Below are 16,121 nucleotides of genomic sequence, written 5' to 3' on the forward strand. Positions count from 1 at the left end.
AAAGACTTCTTGGAATTTGTGAAAATGTGTTGATACCGTAGTAAAAACATTGGATTTCCTAAATAACAAATTCGCATAAGGGACTGTTCTTAAGAAAAATGTGCTTTCATTTCACCTCGATTACTAATGCAATACAATCTTTTAAATAGGGACACATTGGTCATAATGTTAATTACCATTTTGAAAATAAAAATTGTGGTACCTCAGTGTTTTTAGATCTCAAATAACAAGTGATAGCATATGTTATGTCTCAAGCAATGTTGGTTCATTTTAGTGATCCCATTTTTTAAATTTAATTTTTTGTTACTCAGACCATTTGTAGCTGCAGTTTTTGTGTAATGAGTATGGCAATGCCTAACTTTCCTAAATCTGGTGTGCCATTCCCAGCAAGTCAGCAAAGTTTAGATACAGGCTAACAAACATATAAATTAGAACACACAAACAGGCTCCGGACTTGCCAACACCTTACCACTGTTAGCAGACCTTCTCTCAACTTTTCCACATTGACTTTGAACAAAAACGACTGTTATATTTGTAAAACAATAAATTGATTGACAAAATTCATGTACATATATGTAATGTTTTGTTTCAGATTGCTAAACAAGACTATTGCTGCGATTAGATTTCCAGAGAACATCAATAAACCGTTATATATTATGTGATCACTCTTTGTTAATGGTCTTTGTCTGATGATATTGTGTGTATTACATAGTGGACAGGTATATAAATAATATTATTATTATAAAATAGACTAAGTCTTTTAAAACGTACTATGACATTTATGAGAAAGAGAAATGGAGAATGTCAAATTGAGATGCATATGCAACCCATAATGTGTCGCATTTGTACCAAATTTAGACAAAATTAGACACGTGTGTCGGAGATAGGACTGAAAAACAAAACAAAATTGCTACCAGTTAAATTTCACCGAAACCCAAAACGAGTATAGGGAATATGCAAGCCACTGTGTTTTGCCTTAGTATCACATTTAAACAAAACTGGGAATGTGTCAGAAAATAGACAGCAACATTCAAAAGCAAAAACAAAAGACGACATTACCTCTTTCCCTTTTATTAGGTTTGAGCATCAGTGAACAACATATTTAAAAGAAATAAATAAAAAAAAACCACGGCCGCCAATTTATATCCAATTGCAAACCAATATTACTCGCATCAGTCGCCTGTCATACAAAATTTTAACTGTGTGACAAACGGTTAGAGGACAAAATGGCTGCCAGTCAGTCAAACTAAACAAAATAAAGCAAAAAAAACAATGATGAGCATATGTATATCTTTATCTTCTGTCTTTATATCAACTTTAACAAATTTGGTCAAGATATGATGAAAGCACAAGGGGCCATTTCCCAGAACCTAGGTCTCGCATGACTGCCAAAGATAAAAACAGAATTGTAATGATACAATATAATAGTAAAACTTATAACATTATATAACCATCATTTGTGAGTTAACCAAATATCCCGCTGTTGTATTGAGTGCGCTGTTCTTTCGGCTGTCTTTATACTGTCAACATGTGACACCATATGACTATTCTGCAAGTACCATTGTATTCAATTTTTCCAATAGCCTGTCCGTCATTGGTGAGCCCGTCTTCATTGCATTCCGTTCATTTAGAAGACTTCTATAATTTGCAGAAATCAATACTTCAATATATGCTAGGAGCAAGGTAGCCACGGGACTTGTTCTTATGCTTAGAGTTTTCCATTTTCCCGATCAACCCGATCAACACGTACAAGCCAAATGTCACTATAACATAGCTCAATGAAAGCGATCAATCAAAAGGGATAATGAAAACTGGGATACATTTAAGGAGCAAACGTGTGGTTGTCTTGTTCTCACAATATCTTGGCGTCTATCAGCGTATAACGCCTGTTCAGGAACAAAGATGTAATAGTTCTATATTTATAAACAAATATGTTATATTCTCTATGTTAATTGGTGATCAAAACGCATCTCTACAATAAGGAAATTAACACACATGTTCTCATACCTAGCAAAACGTTGGTGGTCTCTGCGCGTTGATTTTATTGCAGACTGAATTAATAATATACTGAAGATGTCTCTCTGGGAATAAATAAAAAACAAGATTGTTTATCTGAATATAAAAAACTGCAATAAATTTGTTTTCTGTGATTCACAAATAACTCGAACAAATATATGATTCATATTGACACGAATTAGTATGTATAATTCACAAAAGATTGACATCATACGCAATGATCAGCGCAGTGGTAACTAAAATATTATCATCTAATCTGAAGTATACGAGTTCCGTTTCAATAGTGCAATGCCGAACCCAGGGCTAAACACTGACCTAACTGTTAAGGATTAACAGGATAATCCAATGTGCTATATAAAAATGATTATCTTTTCGGACCAGGTAACATATCGCAGTCGGTTTAACCCTTTTGTTCTCCTTGTTGCTGTGTACAACACTTCGCATTATTTATAATGTATTAAAAACTTATGATATTTGTGTTTGACTTGTTTTCTGGTAAGCGACAATGTTCATAAATGGCGTGCGATTAAACATTAGTACCTGTGGGTTACTTCCAGAAATATTGTGTATATTATATCTTACGGGGTTAAGAATATCTACAACGTCAGCAAAATCACCATGATGGTACGCAGTCAACGATTCACAAATAGATATCCCAACGTCTGAGAAAGCTTTCGCTATCGTATGATCTTCTCTCTTACTCCTGAAAAAAAAATGTTTAAAATTAAATTTTATTGACCTATACCTTAACACACACACGATATTGGCCATACTGTTTAGGATTTTGGTAAACGACAAAAAAACAAATAGTTATAATGTATACTTTGTCTTTTGCTTTTGAGTAACTCAAAATATCACCAGCCATATTACCCTATATAAACTATGTGTTTGAATGAACACCGTTTTCCAGTATACAGGCTTCAATAATAACAAAAACAATTTTATATTTACAATCATGAAGGAAAATTAAGATTTATAATCTCCATATACATACGTGAGTGATTGACAATCTTCATATGAATACAAATGTATTACTTAATAATGTAAATTCACTACAATGAATAGTATTTGCCTTGCAATCTGAATATGATTAACAGTGGTGTAGAATAATTAAGCGATTAGACTGGTGGATTAAAATAGTCATGAGCAATATTTGATTGTCAGATGCAGATGTCAGATATATATATACAAGTGTGTGGTTTGCAATCTCCATATATACATTCAAGTGTGTATTTTAGAATCTCCATATAGATACAAGTGTGTGTGGTTTGCAATCTCTATATAAATACAAGTGTGGTTTGCAATCTCCATATAAATACAAGTGTGTATTTCACAATCACAATATAAATACAAGTGTGTATTTTACAATCTCAATATACATACAATTGTGTATTTTACAATCAACATATATATACAAGTGTGTAGTTTACAATCTCCATATAAATACAAGTCGTGGTTTACAATGTCCTTATAGATGTGGTAAGTGTGTGGTTCATAAAATATCAATACATGAAAATGGTTAGTTTATGGAAAATTTATATATGAATGCACACTTGTTGAGTACAAATGTGAATGCACAATCTTCGGATTAGTACTATGTTGTTCCCAATCTTCTCACGTAAGGTATTACAATTACAGATGAATACAAGTATGTGCTATACAGTATGTGAATGTATATGTGTGTCTTAAAATCACCAGGGTAATACGCGTATGTAATATGTAATAATACCTTACAAAATGCTTTATTGATTGAAGAAAATTGGCAGCGGCTTCATCTTGTTTTGCTCCCAGGGCAACCATCATATACAATACGTCATTGTACACTAGCGCATGGTCGTTGAAATGAGGTTGACATAAACTATAGACTTTCTTCCATCTATTTCCGACATCAACACCTAGTTCAATGTAGCAAAATTACCAGATGAATAATGTAGAAAACAAAAGCTAGAGTTCCCAAAAATACTATAGAAATTGAAGCTATGTAACTACAGCTATGAGATAACTCAGGGGGAAGATTATTTCCGTACGATAAATACATCAAATGCGTCGATACATAAAAACTGTATAAGTAAAATGCACCTTCGAACTCTAGTCGTTGAAGAAGCATCACTAGATCCAAGATGTCAAATCTTGTACCAGAGCCTAATCGACAAGTCGCCTTCCATTTGCGAATATATAGGGATGTTACAAAATGTTACAAATGTTAGTTAGAAATATACTTTGTATCTTGATTTATTTCTATGGAATAAGTATATTTGCAAGGAAAAAAATGTCGATGTGAGAACGGAGGCATGTTATTCGCACTTACGATCTCGTCATACAAGTCCAATGCAGATGCATAATCACCCTGTAGAAAATAAACAAAATGCATGAACATTAAGCATTGGTTAAGGCGTTGGATTCAATTTTGTGCGTATATATTTTTTTCATGACGGATGTTAAATATTGTTATTCACATCTTACTTTTTCAATGTAATAAAGGCTCAAGTGCCAATAGATGTGACCATGGTAGCAATGTTTCTGTAAAAAAACAACAACAACGTGGTGAAAGTATGGCCACTTCTGTTTTTGTTTTTTTCATATTCAAAATTATTAGCCTCACTTCATACTGTTGACAGTTCTGTACAAGTTATATTACAAATGTATATAAGATGTAAGATCAATGAAATATACACATTTGTATATGTTTTACAACGGGTAGTATTTGTGTGTCGCATATTTAGTTCGTCCTTTAATTAGCTCTAGGAGTTATGGTGCTCTAGGTTTGAAATGTTGGCACTTTATTCGCGAGATGCTGTTTGTACTTTCAGTATATTTCACTTGTGATAGACTCCTAAACATGGTGTTGCACCACACTGGCCATGTTATCCTGCGTTTATGCCTAAATTGATTTGGACGAAAAACTAGCTCATAAAAAACAATGTAACCAAGATAGTGAAGATGCGATTGTCAAAGATTATTATGTTGATAGTATTATCTATACAATTTCAGCAAAACTTCCGGATAATCGTTTGTAAAAGCATAACATATTGGTGTAATATGTTCACTTGGCCCATAATTCCACTAGATTTTACTATATACACAATATGAGCAATTCTATGTTTTATGACCAAACTATTTCAAACAAATTTGTAGGGATATTGTAAATAAATCCAAATACCTGATATTGATTAACTGATGTTTTCAAATAGTGTATACCTTCATCATATCTACACTGCATTTCCATTACATGTGCTATTACATGGGTTGCCCAACCATCACACGCGTTCAACTCCAATGCCTAAGGGAAGAAAAAAAACAACATGTACAGATTGAATATTGTTCAATATCATCTTCAAATAAAAAAACGAATGCACATGTTATTATAGTTTAAAACGCAATCATTTTAGCAATACATACCTGGCGGGCCTCTGTTTCTGCTTCATTGAAAAGATATGTTTCTTCTAATCCAAAAGCGTATGTACTTTTCAAATACCTGACAGTAAACGAACTCACAGATAATATATTCATATAGAAATCAAGCTTATATATACTGTGATAATTTTAAGTGATGTGTAAATGAAAAGCACAAATGTTATGACAACAACCCATTGCACATGATTTGGGATACATGCATCCCGTCTACCCGTGGCGTAATGGTATGTCTCAAGCAGTTGCATGGTGATTGTGAAATACATTGGAATGTGCTAAACCCAGTGCTGTTGGCAATGAAAATAGATATTACATCATTAACCTGAGTTTCCTAATTTACATTGGTGGAGATTGGATAAAGGTGGTTGGCATCACCTATAAACTGATTTGTCTGATATCTCGAGAACATTTTATTGTTTGCATGGCCATAATTGTAGTATTTAGGTTGAAACATGTGTGAAAACCTTTAGTCAGGAAGGTGATCTGACTTAATCCTGTAATATCCTGTAACGCTGATTCCTGGCCCAGTGAGGTTACCCTATACAGGGGTACATATGCAGACGTGTTCTGCAGTAATCCCTGCCAATCAACAGGAACCGCTGAAGCTCAGTTCCTGAAATACACAGTAGCAGCTGATAGCAGTGCAGTTGCTTATACTCCCTGGACACAGAGCACGAGTTTCAATTGTAATGGAGCTGCTTGGACAGTGTGCCAAAAACGAAGGAACGCAACATTGTACATTTGCGTTCATTGAGAGTGGAGTGTTCCTAGCAACATAGATCAAGTCTAGGATTTTATTTGTTTACTGTGTATCGCCATTCCTTGCTGATTCAATTGACTAGCTTGATTTCTAAATAAGGAATGTGCAAAAAAATCTTCATTTTGTTGATTCTAGTAAAACATTTGTGACATGACCCTAACAATATACTTTTGGCATAATGCCAATTAAAAAATGACACTTGTACTTGTATTGTAACAATGCTCTTTGCTAAACTTTGATGATATGGCATTTAATTGGGATAAATGTTTTAGATTATGAAGCTAATTACAAAGCCTGAGAGTGTATGCTTCCAGCTGTGATTGTTGTCTAATCAGTTCTGGATTGAAATGAGAAAGGTAAGAATGTCTAATATATTCCATCTTACCAAGTTTGATGATGTGATATTATTAGGTTGTCATATGTCATGTCATATATCAGCAAATAATAATACATTTGCCAAACCGTGTTGTTGGAGCTTGTGCTTCATATCAAGTCTTACCTGACATTACCAGCTCACAAGCCTTTATTTGCGGAATATGACTGAGCGTATTCTGGTATAGATGTTCAAGACAATTGTTGGATATTGCAGTCACAAAAATTAAAACTCAGTAGTTATTATTCTAACACCATGTGAATATATTCTTCGTGCAGATGAGAAGCACTTACTCCATGATGTCAAAAGAAATAGTTATGATTGGCAGACTGATTCTGACATGATGGAAGAACTCCCAAAGCCTAGAACCCAAAAAAACTTAAATTGGACTCGAGGACATTCAGACGTACGACAGCTGTAAAATTAAAAAGCTAAAACCAATCATGTCCAACTGAATACAATGGTGTATATTAGCCAGGAACGTATGCACTGTAACTGAGACAACTCATTTATTGGCAGGACATTTGTTATGTGTGCAATACAATATAGTGTTATGTGAAATATATTTTGTATAGCATCTTCACTTCTTTAGCATTGCATATAATAAAACAATTCTCAATAAAATGATTTTAAGCATCTATTGGAACATTCATTATTATGTCACAGAAGTTTGAATGGTCAGCAAGATACCGGAGATGGAGAGTGCCAGAAGGGTGCCGTACATGTTGCTCAAGATGGTGAGTGCTAGCAAGATACTGTCAATACCGTTGGAGGTGGTGAGTGCCAGCAAGGTACTGTAAATGTTGCTGGAGGTGGCGAGTGCAAGCAAGATACTGTAAATATCCAATTATACTACCCCATGAATCTAGGGAACATATCTAAATGTTACCATGTTATATCACTTTTTGCTGAAATGTGTTTCAGTGTGAAATCCCTATCTGAATTATCTTTTTATAGATTTCTTTATGCTGTTGGCAACCCTACCATATAAAAATACAGATCAAGATCCAACAATTTACTTGTTTATTAAAGAGACAGAAACCTCATATATTGTGTTGTTGTTATTTATTGTACTCGTTATCGCTATATTTTCCCCCTGTACTGCCTCAGTTGTGATGAGAGACTTCCATCTAACGATCCCCCACCTCGTGACAGTAGACGAGCTAAATGGAGAAGACTTATAAGATAAGCACGTTATAGTACCAGAGACGTCTATTATTAGACCTGTATTGAAGATAATCTACGAGCTCTTAAATATGGAGTAGCTCCAAAAATTCCCCCTCGCATTTTTTGAATTTAGATAAAAGAACCTCACTTCAATTTTCGGCCCAATAAGAATAAAAAATAAGTCTCTTCGGATTACTAGCATCAATTTCCGAAGATGTTCCTCTCACGTATTGCATTATAATATATTACACAAAAATATGGTATTCTGTCGTGGCTTTGTTTACCGACGCTTTGTGACAGACCAACGAATGTTATAGCTTACACGTACGATGTGCAAAATAGTTATTGTGAAAATAACAGTATAGTCAAGTGCTCATGATTATTGGAAGCACATGAAATTACAATTATTAAGAACTTGTTCTGAACTTACCCATACATACTTTGAGAGACCTTTTTCGATTCCCAATATGGTTTAACACGCGCAATGCAGTCTCTGTATTGTGTCATTTTGCCACAGAAGAAATAACTATCAACAGCAAATCGCAAAGCCAGGGCATCGGTCGGGTGACGTAGTAAAATATCTTCCCACGTGTTGATTGCCTCTCTGAGATAGCTACGAAACATGTAACAAGTTTACTAATGTGGCATAGTGCCCATGCAAAGTAAAAATAAGTACGAACAACTTCAATAAATTAGTTTATTCAATATAACAATTAAGTTTGAACTTACTAACCCTTCCGAAAACAGTTTAACTGCGTTAACGTGTAACTTTTCTTTCCATGTCAGAATATTATTGTTCTTTGCTATTTGTACCATTGATTCAATGTCGTGTTTTAGCTCAGCGTTATTCCAGGTTGATGTCATCGTACCAAGTAATTTAAGTCCATTTGACACAGCTAATCCGAGAACTGAAAGTGTAAATTAGGGTATAAATATATTAGTCAAAACAAATCAATCGTAATTTTTCCAATATGAATATGTTTGACTAAAACATTTAATCTGAATATAATTAAAAAAAAATAACTTCATTATTAATTATAGATGATATACTACATCTTATTGTCATTACGCAATATATTTCGATTCCATACATATATGTCCTCACCGAAATTAGGGTCAGCCGCTCTCATTTTATCCACGGCACCAGCCATTCCACCAACACTGTCTTCTGAAAACCCACTTACGTACTAAATGCAAACCATACATAATTGGAAGGACTAGAATGTGACAAAGTGAATTACAATACTCTCGAAGTGTCGCATCTCTTTATGAACGTCACAATGAACAAAATAATGAATCTAGAAAAGTATCTTAGTCATCACATATAATAAATAATTATCTTTCATTGGAATTTTATTAATCGACATTTTAGCCTACCTGTGTCACAACAGCATTATACATTTTATCCTACCTGTGTCACAACGGTGTCATACAATTGTATCATATCTGTGTGGCAACGGCATCATATATTTTAGCAACGGCATCATATATTTTAGCCTACCTGTGTTACAGTGGCGTCATACATTTTAACTTACCTGTGTCACAGCGGCGTCATACATTTTTGCAGCTTCATTGCTGGTAGTTGACAAACGAAGTCCCACATTTGCCCATTCCTGAAACAACATACAAGATTGAATATATGCGTCCATGTTCATTAATGTATTTTTCCCACCATTAATGCTGTATTACCACCAAAAAATACTGGACAATTCTATCCAAACCACCGTCAAGTAAAATAAATTATTATACATCTGTCACCGTAACGCCATAATTTACAGCGTGTCGTAATTTTGACGTATTGCACTGGGTATTTTCATTCTATCATATAAAGAAACGCGAATTCCAAATATAGAACGATTACACGTGTAAGCGTTCTCTAATAATAAAAATCAAACATGGCTGCCTCCAGGGTTTGACCGGACCGCACACAAAGAAGTTTGCTAAATCTGTTCTAAACGTTTTATAGTTCTGCATTACCATGATGTATTCCTGGGAGGAAGAGATGTATAATAATAAGGTTATTATGAGGATACTGCAAAGTATACACTCAGACAGTACGCGATCGCATCGACATCCGCTGCGCGTCGGTCGATAATGCCGTTGTACTTTTTTCGTGCATACTATGTAGTATCCTTGTAATAACTTTATATTATGCTAAATGTATGTTAATAAAAAAATGGCGCCGTCGGTTTTTGTCTTTTTATAACAAGCTTGACACATGATGATAATCTATGCAAATGTAGTACAATAAAATCATAACACACATCACCACCATCTACCTGAGTTACTTAATTAATATAATTTGAAAAACAAATCAAGTGATATAATGTACCAAACAATAACCACCAACATGATATTTTGCCATATGTTTAGCTAAGATGTGATTCGATTGCTTTAATACTGAAACTAGCCTGATATTATTATTTTTGTTATATATATCATTTTATTTTTATAATAAACGTGTTATTTATATCATTAGATATTCATTATTTTACATTTATTCATTTAATTATTTATTATCATTAAAGGGAAACCGCTTAATCAAAAGGATAGCACCAAGTGCTCATGGATAATTTCAATTCCGCCTCCGTTCACTGTGTTAACTAATGCTTATTGTTGCACATTGTGTCATTGATCTCCTGTTCTGAAGTATTCTGAAATATGATAAATCTAATAATCATCGCAGCCTGTACGTGAATGGCTGCTAGCCACAGACATGCGGTCGGTCAGTACGATGTTTACCTGTCCGATTGTACGGCTGGTGGACCTATTGCCTGTGTTGTCGATCACTACCTTGTGTATTGTAATATAAACCACAGACACGTCAATGCGTCAGAGTCTATAAACCACAACCTAAGTACCACCAAAATAAACCCTGGTAGCCAGAACAAAAATTCAACTTTTCCTGTCTCTGGAAATGTTTGTTCATGGTCCAATTCCAATCGCTTCTCAATTGGATTTGACGTAATAACGTTTTGATCAGTCAGTGAATATAGTGAACTCGCGAGTAAATAATGCGTTTTCCAAATTTTTCCAGTTTTCGTGGTAGTACAAATTCTGTAATCGCGATTCTTTGTCGTTTATTTAATGCTCTATTTGGGATCACATTTATTTGTTTAAAAAGTGTTCCTTTTCCTTCTAATTGACATCCTCAACCGTTAATATATATAGAAACAACAAGTAATTTAAATTAAATGCGTATTGCGAGTATCATGTTGTGACTAGCTACTTGTAAAAAGATGTTAATATAAAATATTAGAACCGGTCACCCGCCGCCAAATGAAAAGAACGTACAGACAATTCACAGTTTTAAATTTCCGTGTTTACGGTTATTTTCTTTTCCGGAACGAACGCTCTCCCCCATTTGTGTCAGCGATGTCAACAAGCGCTTTAATATGGAGTGATGCGTATCATAACTAAGGATATCTTTATTTATTTCCGTCGAAAATACAATCCAATTAATTATTCAATTATTAAGTTTAAACCCCTGAACCCTCAAATCACCTTTCACTTAATAAGCCGACGTAATTTGTTTTCCAAAATGTTGTTCAAGACCTTTAACCAATGCAAAACAAATGCCCGTTTGGTCCAGCGTTGACTCGAATGAACATATTAGTAACTCAAACGCGCGTCAATTATACAGATTGGTATGTGTGAATATGAATTCGTAAAACGTGCCAGTAATAAGGTTGTGAACTATTCATAATTTCTGCAAATACACTGTGAGCGGTCTAGAGTGTGTACGCACTGGCTGCGAACATAAATGCAGCTTCAACGATCCTTGATCCATGTGAAATCGTGTATTACGCATGTATACCAAGCAAGCATATACAACTATGTAATATATGTATATATAAGCTAATTTACCTTACAATCCTTCCAGTTCATAATGTCTTACTAGTATGACATGATTTGGTAGAATGTAGGTGCGTGTATTCCGTTCATAAAATATAGGCGTATAACAATTTACAAGGAATGATTTATGTATCCCTACCATGAAAATAGCGTAATGCTAAATTTGTCCGGGTTTTACAATTTGTAACTAATAATAACGTTACGTATTTTTACATATTCATAAATTAAAAACAGGAGTGCATAAGCTGGTTGGTTTCCCACCGATTCCACAAAATTGGATAAAAATATGAGCACGTTTACTCGATATTGTTTAATGCTAGTCAATTTTGTCGCTGATCCACGAGGTCGGATTTATTGAATTTATATATACATTACATGGTGGAATACGTCACACTGTGACGACTATAATATGGGTTAAATGCAACGTATACAGTGTATGTGAACACTGGTTCATGATAATCAAATTCAAGTCCTTAAGCGTGTTAGATATGACCCAAAACTCCAATTTTCTGCCTTCAGATATTGTGATTACATAAAAAAATTGCCAAATTAATCAACAGCGCAAACAAATAAAAATTTAGGTATGAATGCTTTATAGAATAGAAGGATCCTACACCAGCAACGCTGATGCCTGGTTTGGTTGTTTACTCCGAAAATATTTTGCTTACTTTTTGACAACTCAATAAAATGAAGAATAAATCGGCAATTTGGTTTTAATTTTAAGTATGTGCTACAATGGCACATATATTGATACGCTAATGAAATTTACACTATCAAATATTAAATATAACTGTAAGATTTTTATTACATGCCGTAACATATATAATACAGGGTTTATATCTTAATGTTTAAAGGTAATTCTTATTGGTGAAAAGGGTACATTTTTCATAAGCAGTAACAATGTTTGGCAGTGCGGATGGATATGTTTACGTATCATGTTAACCGGCTCCCTTGGCAACCTGCAGACGATAACGGCTGCAGAAGACGAAATGGATATTATGCAGTGGTTGCGGTCGATAGGTCAACTTGATAAAATTCTTGGACCAGCACCAGAAAATGAAGTACCAGACGAAGTGGACGGTTTTATAAAGCACACCAGAAGCAAAGTACCTGCTCATAACAGGTTCATACGCATGTTAGTGGGATTAGTGGGTGGAACAACTGGCAGATATAAATGTCAGCTATGGAATGTTGTTTTAATACTTGTGACGCCGATGAGTATAAACTAAGGTATTTCCCAACATAGGGGGCAATTAATCAGATATATTATAGCGTGTTAAATACATTGTGCGATCGGCTATATGTGTGAAGACCACGTCTCGATCCCTTGGAATTCCATGTAAGTTGCGATGATTTGAAAGGACAAATAAAGGAATCTCAGGCAGTTCCCCCGTGGCGCTGAGATGAGATGTGACACGATTCGATTCTCCGTGTGCTTTGTTCAGTGAAAAGGTGGCGAACTCCCCGAACTTTGGTACCTCAGATGTTTTTTTAATAACACGAAAATTGCGGCGCCTCGAAGACATACCACAACAGTCAGATTAGTGTTAGAGATAAGTATACATTACTGTCAGTAAATTGTTGTTGCATTACAGTCAGATTAGTGTTAAAATAAGTGTACATTACTGTCAGTGAATCATTGTTGCATTACAGTCAGATTAGTGTTAAAGATAAGTGTACATTACTGTCAGTGAATCATTGTTGCATTACAGTCAGTTTAGTGTTAAATATTAGTGTACATTACTGTCAGTGAATTATTGTTACATTACAGTCAGATTAGTGTTAAAGATAAGTGCACATTACTGTCAGTGAATCATTGTTGCATTACAGTCAGTTTAGTGTTAAATATTAGTGTACATTACTGTCAGTGAATTATTGTTGCATTGCAGTCAGTTTAGTGTTAAATATTAGTGTACATTACTGTCAGTGAATTATTGTTGCACTACAGTCAGATTAGTGTTAAATATTAGTGTACATTACTGTCAGTGAATTATTGTTGCATTACAGTCAGATTAGTGTTAAATATTAGTGTACATTACTGTCAGTGAATTATTGTTGCATTACAGTCAGATTAGTGTTAAAGATAAATGTACATTACTCTCAGTGAATTATTGTTACATTACAGTCAGATTAGTGTTAAAGATAAGTGCACATTACTCTCAGTGAATTATTGTTGCATTACAGTCAGTTTAGTGTTAAATATTAGTGTACATTACTGTCAGTGAATTATTGTTGCATTACAGTCAGATTAGTGTTAAAGATAAGTGTACATTACTGTCAGTAAATTATTGTTGCATTACAGTCAGATTAGTGTTAAAGATAAGTGTACATTACTGTCAGTGAATTATTGTTGCATTACAGTCAGATTAGTGTTAAAGATAAGTGTACAATACTGTCAGTGAATTATTGTTGCATTACAGTCAGATTAGTGTTAAAGATAAATGTACACTACTGTCAGTGAATCATTGCTGCATTACAGTCAGATTAGTGTTAAAGATAAGTGTACATTACTGTCAATGAATCATTGTTGCATTGCAGTCAGATTAGTGTTAAAAATAAGGGTACATTACTGTCAGTGAATCATTGTTACATTACAGTCAGATTACTGTTAAAGATAAGTGCACATTACTGTCAGTGAATTATTGTTACATTACAGTCAGATTAGTGTTAAATATTTGTGTACATTACTGTCAGTGAATTATTGTTGCATTACAGTCAGATTAGTGTTAAGATAAGTATACATTACTGTCAGTGAATCATTGTTGCATTACAGTCAGTTTAGTGTTAAATATTAGTGTACATTACTGTCAGTGAATTATTGTTGCATTACAGTCAGATTAGTGTTAAAGATAAGTGTACAATACTGTCAGTGAATTATTGGCATTTTCGATTTACGGGTATGTAAAACGAAATTACATTAACGGAAGTAACTGATAACTTTTCCAATGAATTATTGTTGCATTACAGTCAGATTAGTGTTATAGATTAGTGTACATTACGGTATGTGATTCATTGATGCATAACGGTTAAAGATTACTGTTAAGCGGCTACGGTGCATTTATCCTTAATTATAGAGATTAATGTACATTAATACGTTGTTAGGGTACGTTTAGTGCATTGTAACTGTGGCATTACTGTTAGTACATTATTGTTAGAAATTGCTAGTCACAGATTTTTATACATTGTAAGGAATTACACAATTGTTAACTTGTATTGTTACAGACGTTTTATCAACAAACTGACAATCAGACCGTGTCATGATTGTACAGTGCGAAATGCTCGAAAACGGCAAATTTGCAAAAAAGTAATTTCTCGTCTTCCTACTCGCCTGGAAATTTATTTGAAACAATTATTTTCTTTCACAGTAATTTGCTTGGATAGTAATACTCGTATCGTTGAAATGCCAATCGACGAAAATAATTTATTACGCAAAATGATTTTTTTCCGAAAAAGACGTCGAATCCATTAATATTAATTTTCTTTGACGACATGCTGCTTCGTCCAAAACGTTATCGTGTTCAATAGCCTGAATCTGAGTCATAACTTTTCGGTGGACCAGCTTTTCTCTTTTTATTCGAAACTTGCGATCTTGTGTTATCACAAGCGGCAGTCATGTTGTTGATGTTATGACTGAGTGGAGCATGTGCAGAACTTATTTACGAGGAGGCAGAGATTTGTATAATCCTTTGTCAATCTATGTAGTTAGTCTAGTCGTTAAGCCCATTGAAAAACAATGACATGCATCGCATTTTTATTAATATTTAGCACTTTTCTAAGCACAAAATTAAATATTTTGTTTCACTAGTTTCACTTGAAATATGCACACACAAACACTTTATAAAAAATATGCCACGAACCTGAGTCTCAACTTTTAAATTTCTGTGTATTTGTGTCAGGGATGTTTAATATAGAATAATGCGTATCATTACTGAGAGGCTCTTTATTTATTTCCGTCGAAAATACAATCCAATTAATTATTTCAATTATTGAGTTTAAACGTTTGAACTCCTAAATAAACTGTCAACTTTTACTTAACAAATGCCCGCTTGGTCCAGCGTTGAGTCGTATGAAAATATTAGTAATATTAATTTGTAAAACGTGCCAGTAATATAGTTGTGAACTATGCCATGTTAACCTGGGTTGTGCAGGCTTGGTACCCATCCTACAATGTTTATTTTTCCCTAGAAGACCACTTGCCAGCTAAATGCTGTAATATGAAAATATGTATCTGTGTACAACATTTCCGCAAATACACTGTGAGCGGTCTAGAGTATATCCACGCTGGCTGTAAACATAAATGCAGCTTCAACGATCCTTGATTCATGTGAGATCGCGTATTACGCATGTAAAACAAGCAAGCATATACAACTATGTAATATATGTATATATAAGCTAATTTACCTTACAATCCTTCCAGTTCATATTGTGTTATGGCATGGTTTGGTAGAATATAGGCGCGTGTATTCCGTTCATAAAATATGGGCGTATAACAACTTGCAAGAAATGAATGGTGTATCCCTACCATGAAAATATCGCCAT

The 16,121-nt window shown here is 34.2% G+C and overlaps 2 protein-coding genes across 2 annotated transcripts; both read right to left on the reverse strand.

Moving 5' to 3' along the window:
- Positions 1 to 1,388: 1,388 nt before the first annotated feature.
- Positions 1,389 to 3,850, reverse strand: LOC146734422 (tetratricopeptide repeat protein 38-like). Its single transcript, XM_085507630.1, has 4 exons — positions 3,746 to 3,850; positions 2,557 to 2,719; positions 2,008 to 2,081; positions 1,389 to 1,638 (listed from the first exon to the last, which is right to left on the reverse strand). Exons 1-4 carry the CDS (start codon positions 3,817 to 3,819, stop codon positions 1,545 to 1,547), a joined length of 405 nt encoding a protein of 134 aa, XP_085363756.1. The 5' UTR covers positions 3,820 to 3,850; the 3' UTR covers positions 1,389 to 1,544.
- Positions 3,840 to 11,615, reverse strand: LOC100370538 (tetratricopeptide repeat protein 38-like). The gene is made up of 9 exons (XM_085507452.1): positions 11,595 to 11,615; positions 9,263 to 9,340; positions 8,833 to 8,914; positions 8,461 to 8,635; positions 8,158 to 8,340; positions 5,416 to 5,491; positions 5,177 to 5,296; positions 4,325 to 4,363; positions 3,840 to 3,911 (listed from the first exon to the last, which is right to left on the reverse strand). Exons 1-9 carry the CDS (start codon positions 11,613 to 11,615, stop codon positions 3,840 to 3,842), a joined length of 846 nt encoding a protein of 281 aa, XP_085363578.1.
- Between the last annotated feature and the right edge of the window lie 4,506 nt (positions 11,616 to 16,121).

Source organism: Saccoglossus kowalevskii, chromosome 14 (genome assembly GCF_978046115.1).
Source record: "Saccoglossus kowalevskii chromosome 14, keSacKowa6.1, whole genome shotgun sequence".
Taxonomy (NCBI): Eukaryota; Metazoa; Hemichordata; class Enteropneusta; family Harrimaniidae; genus Saccoglossus; species Saccoglossus kowalevskii.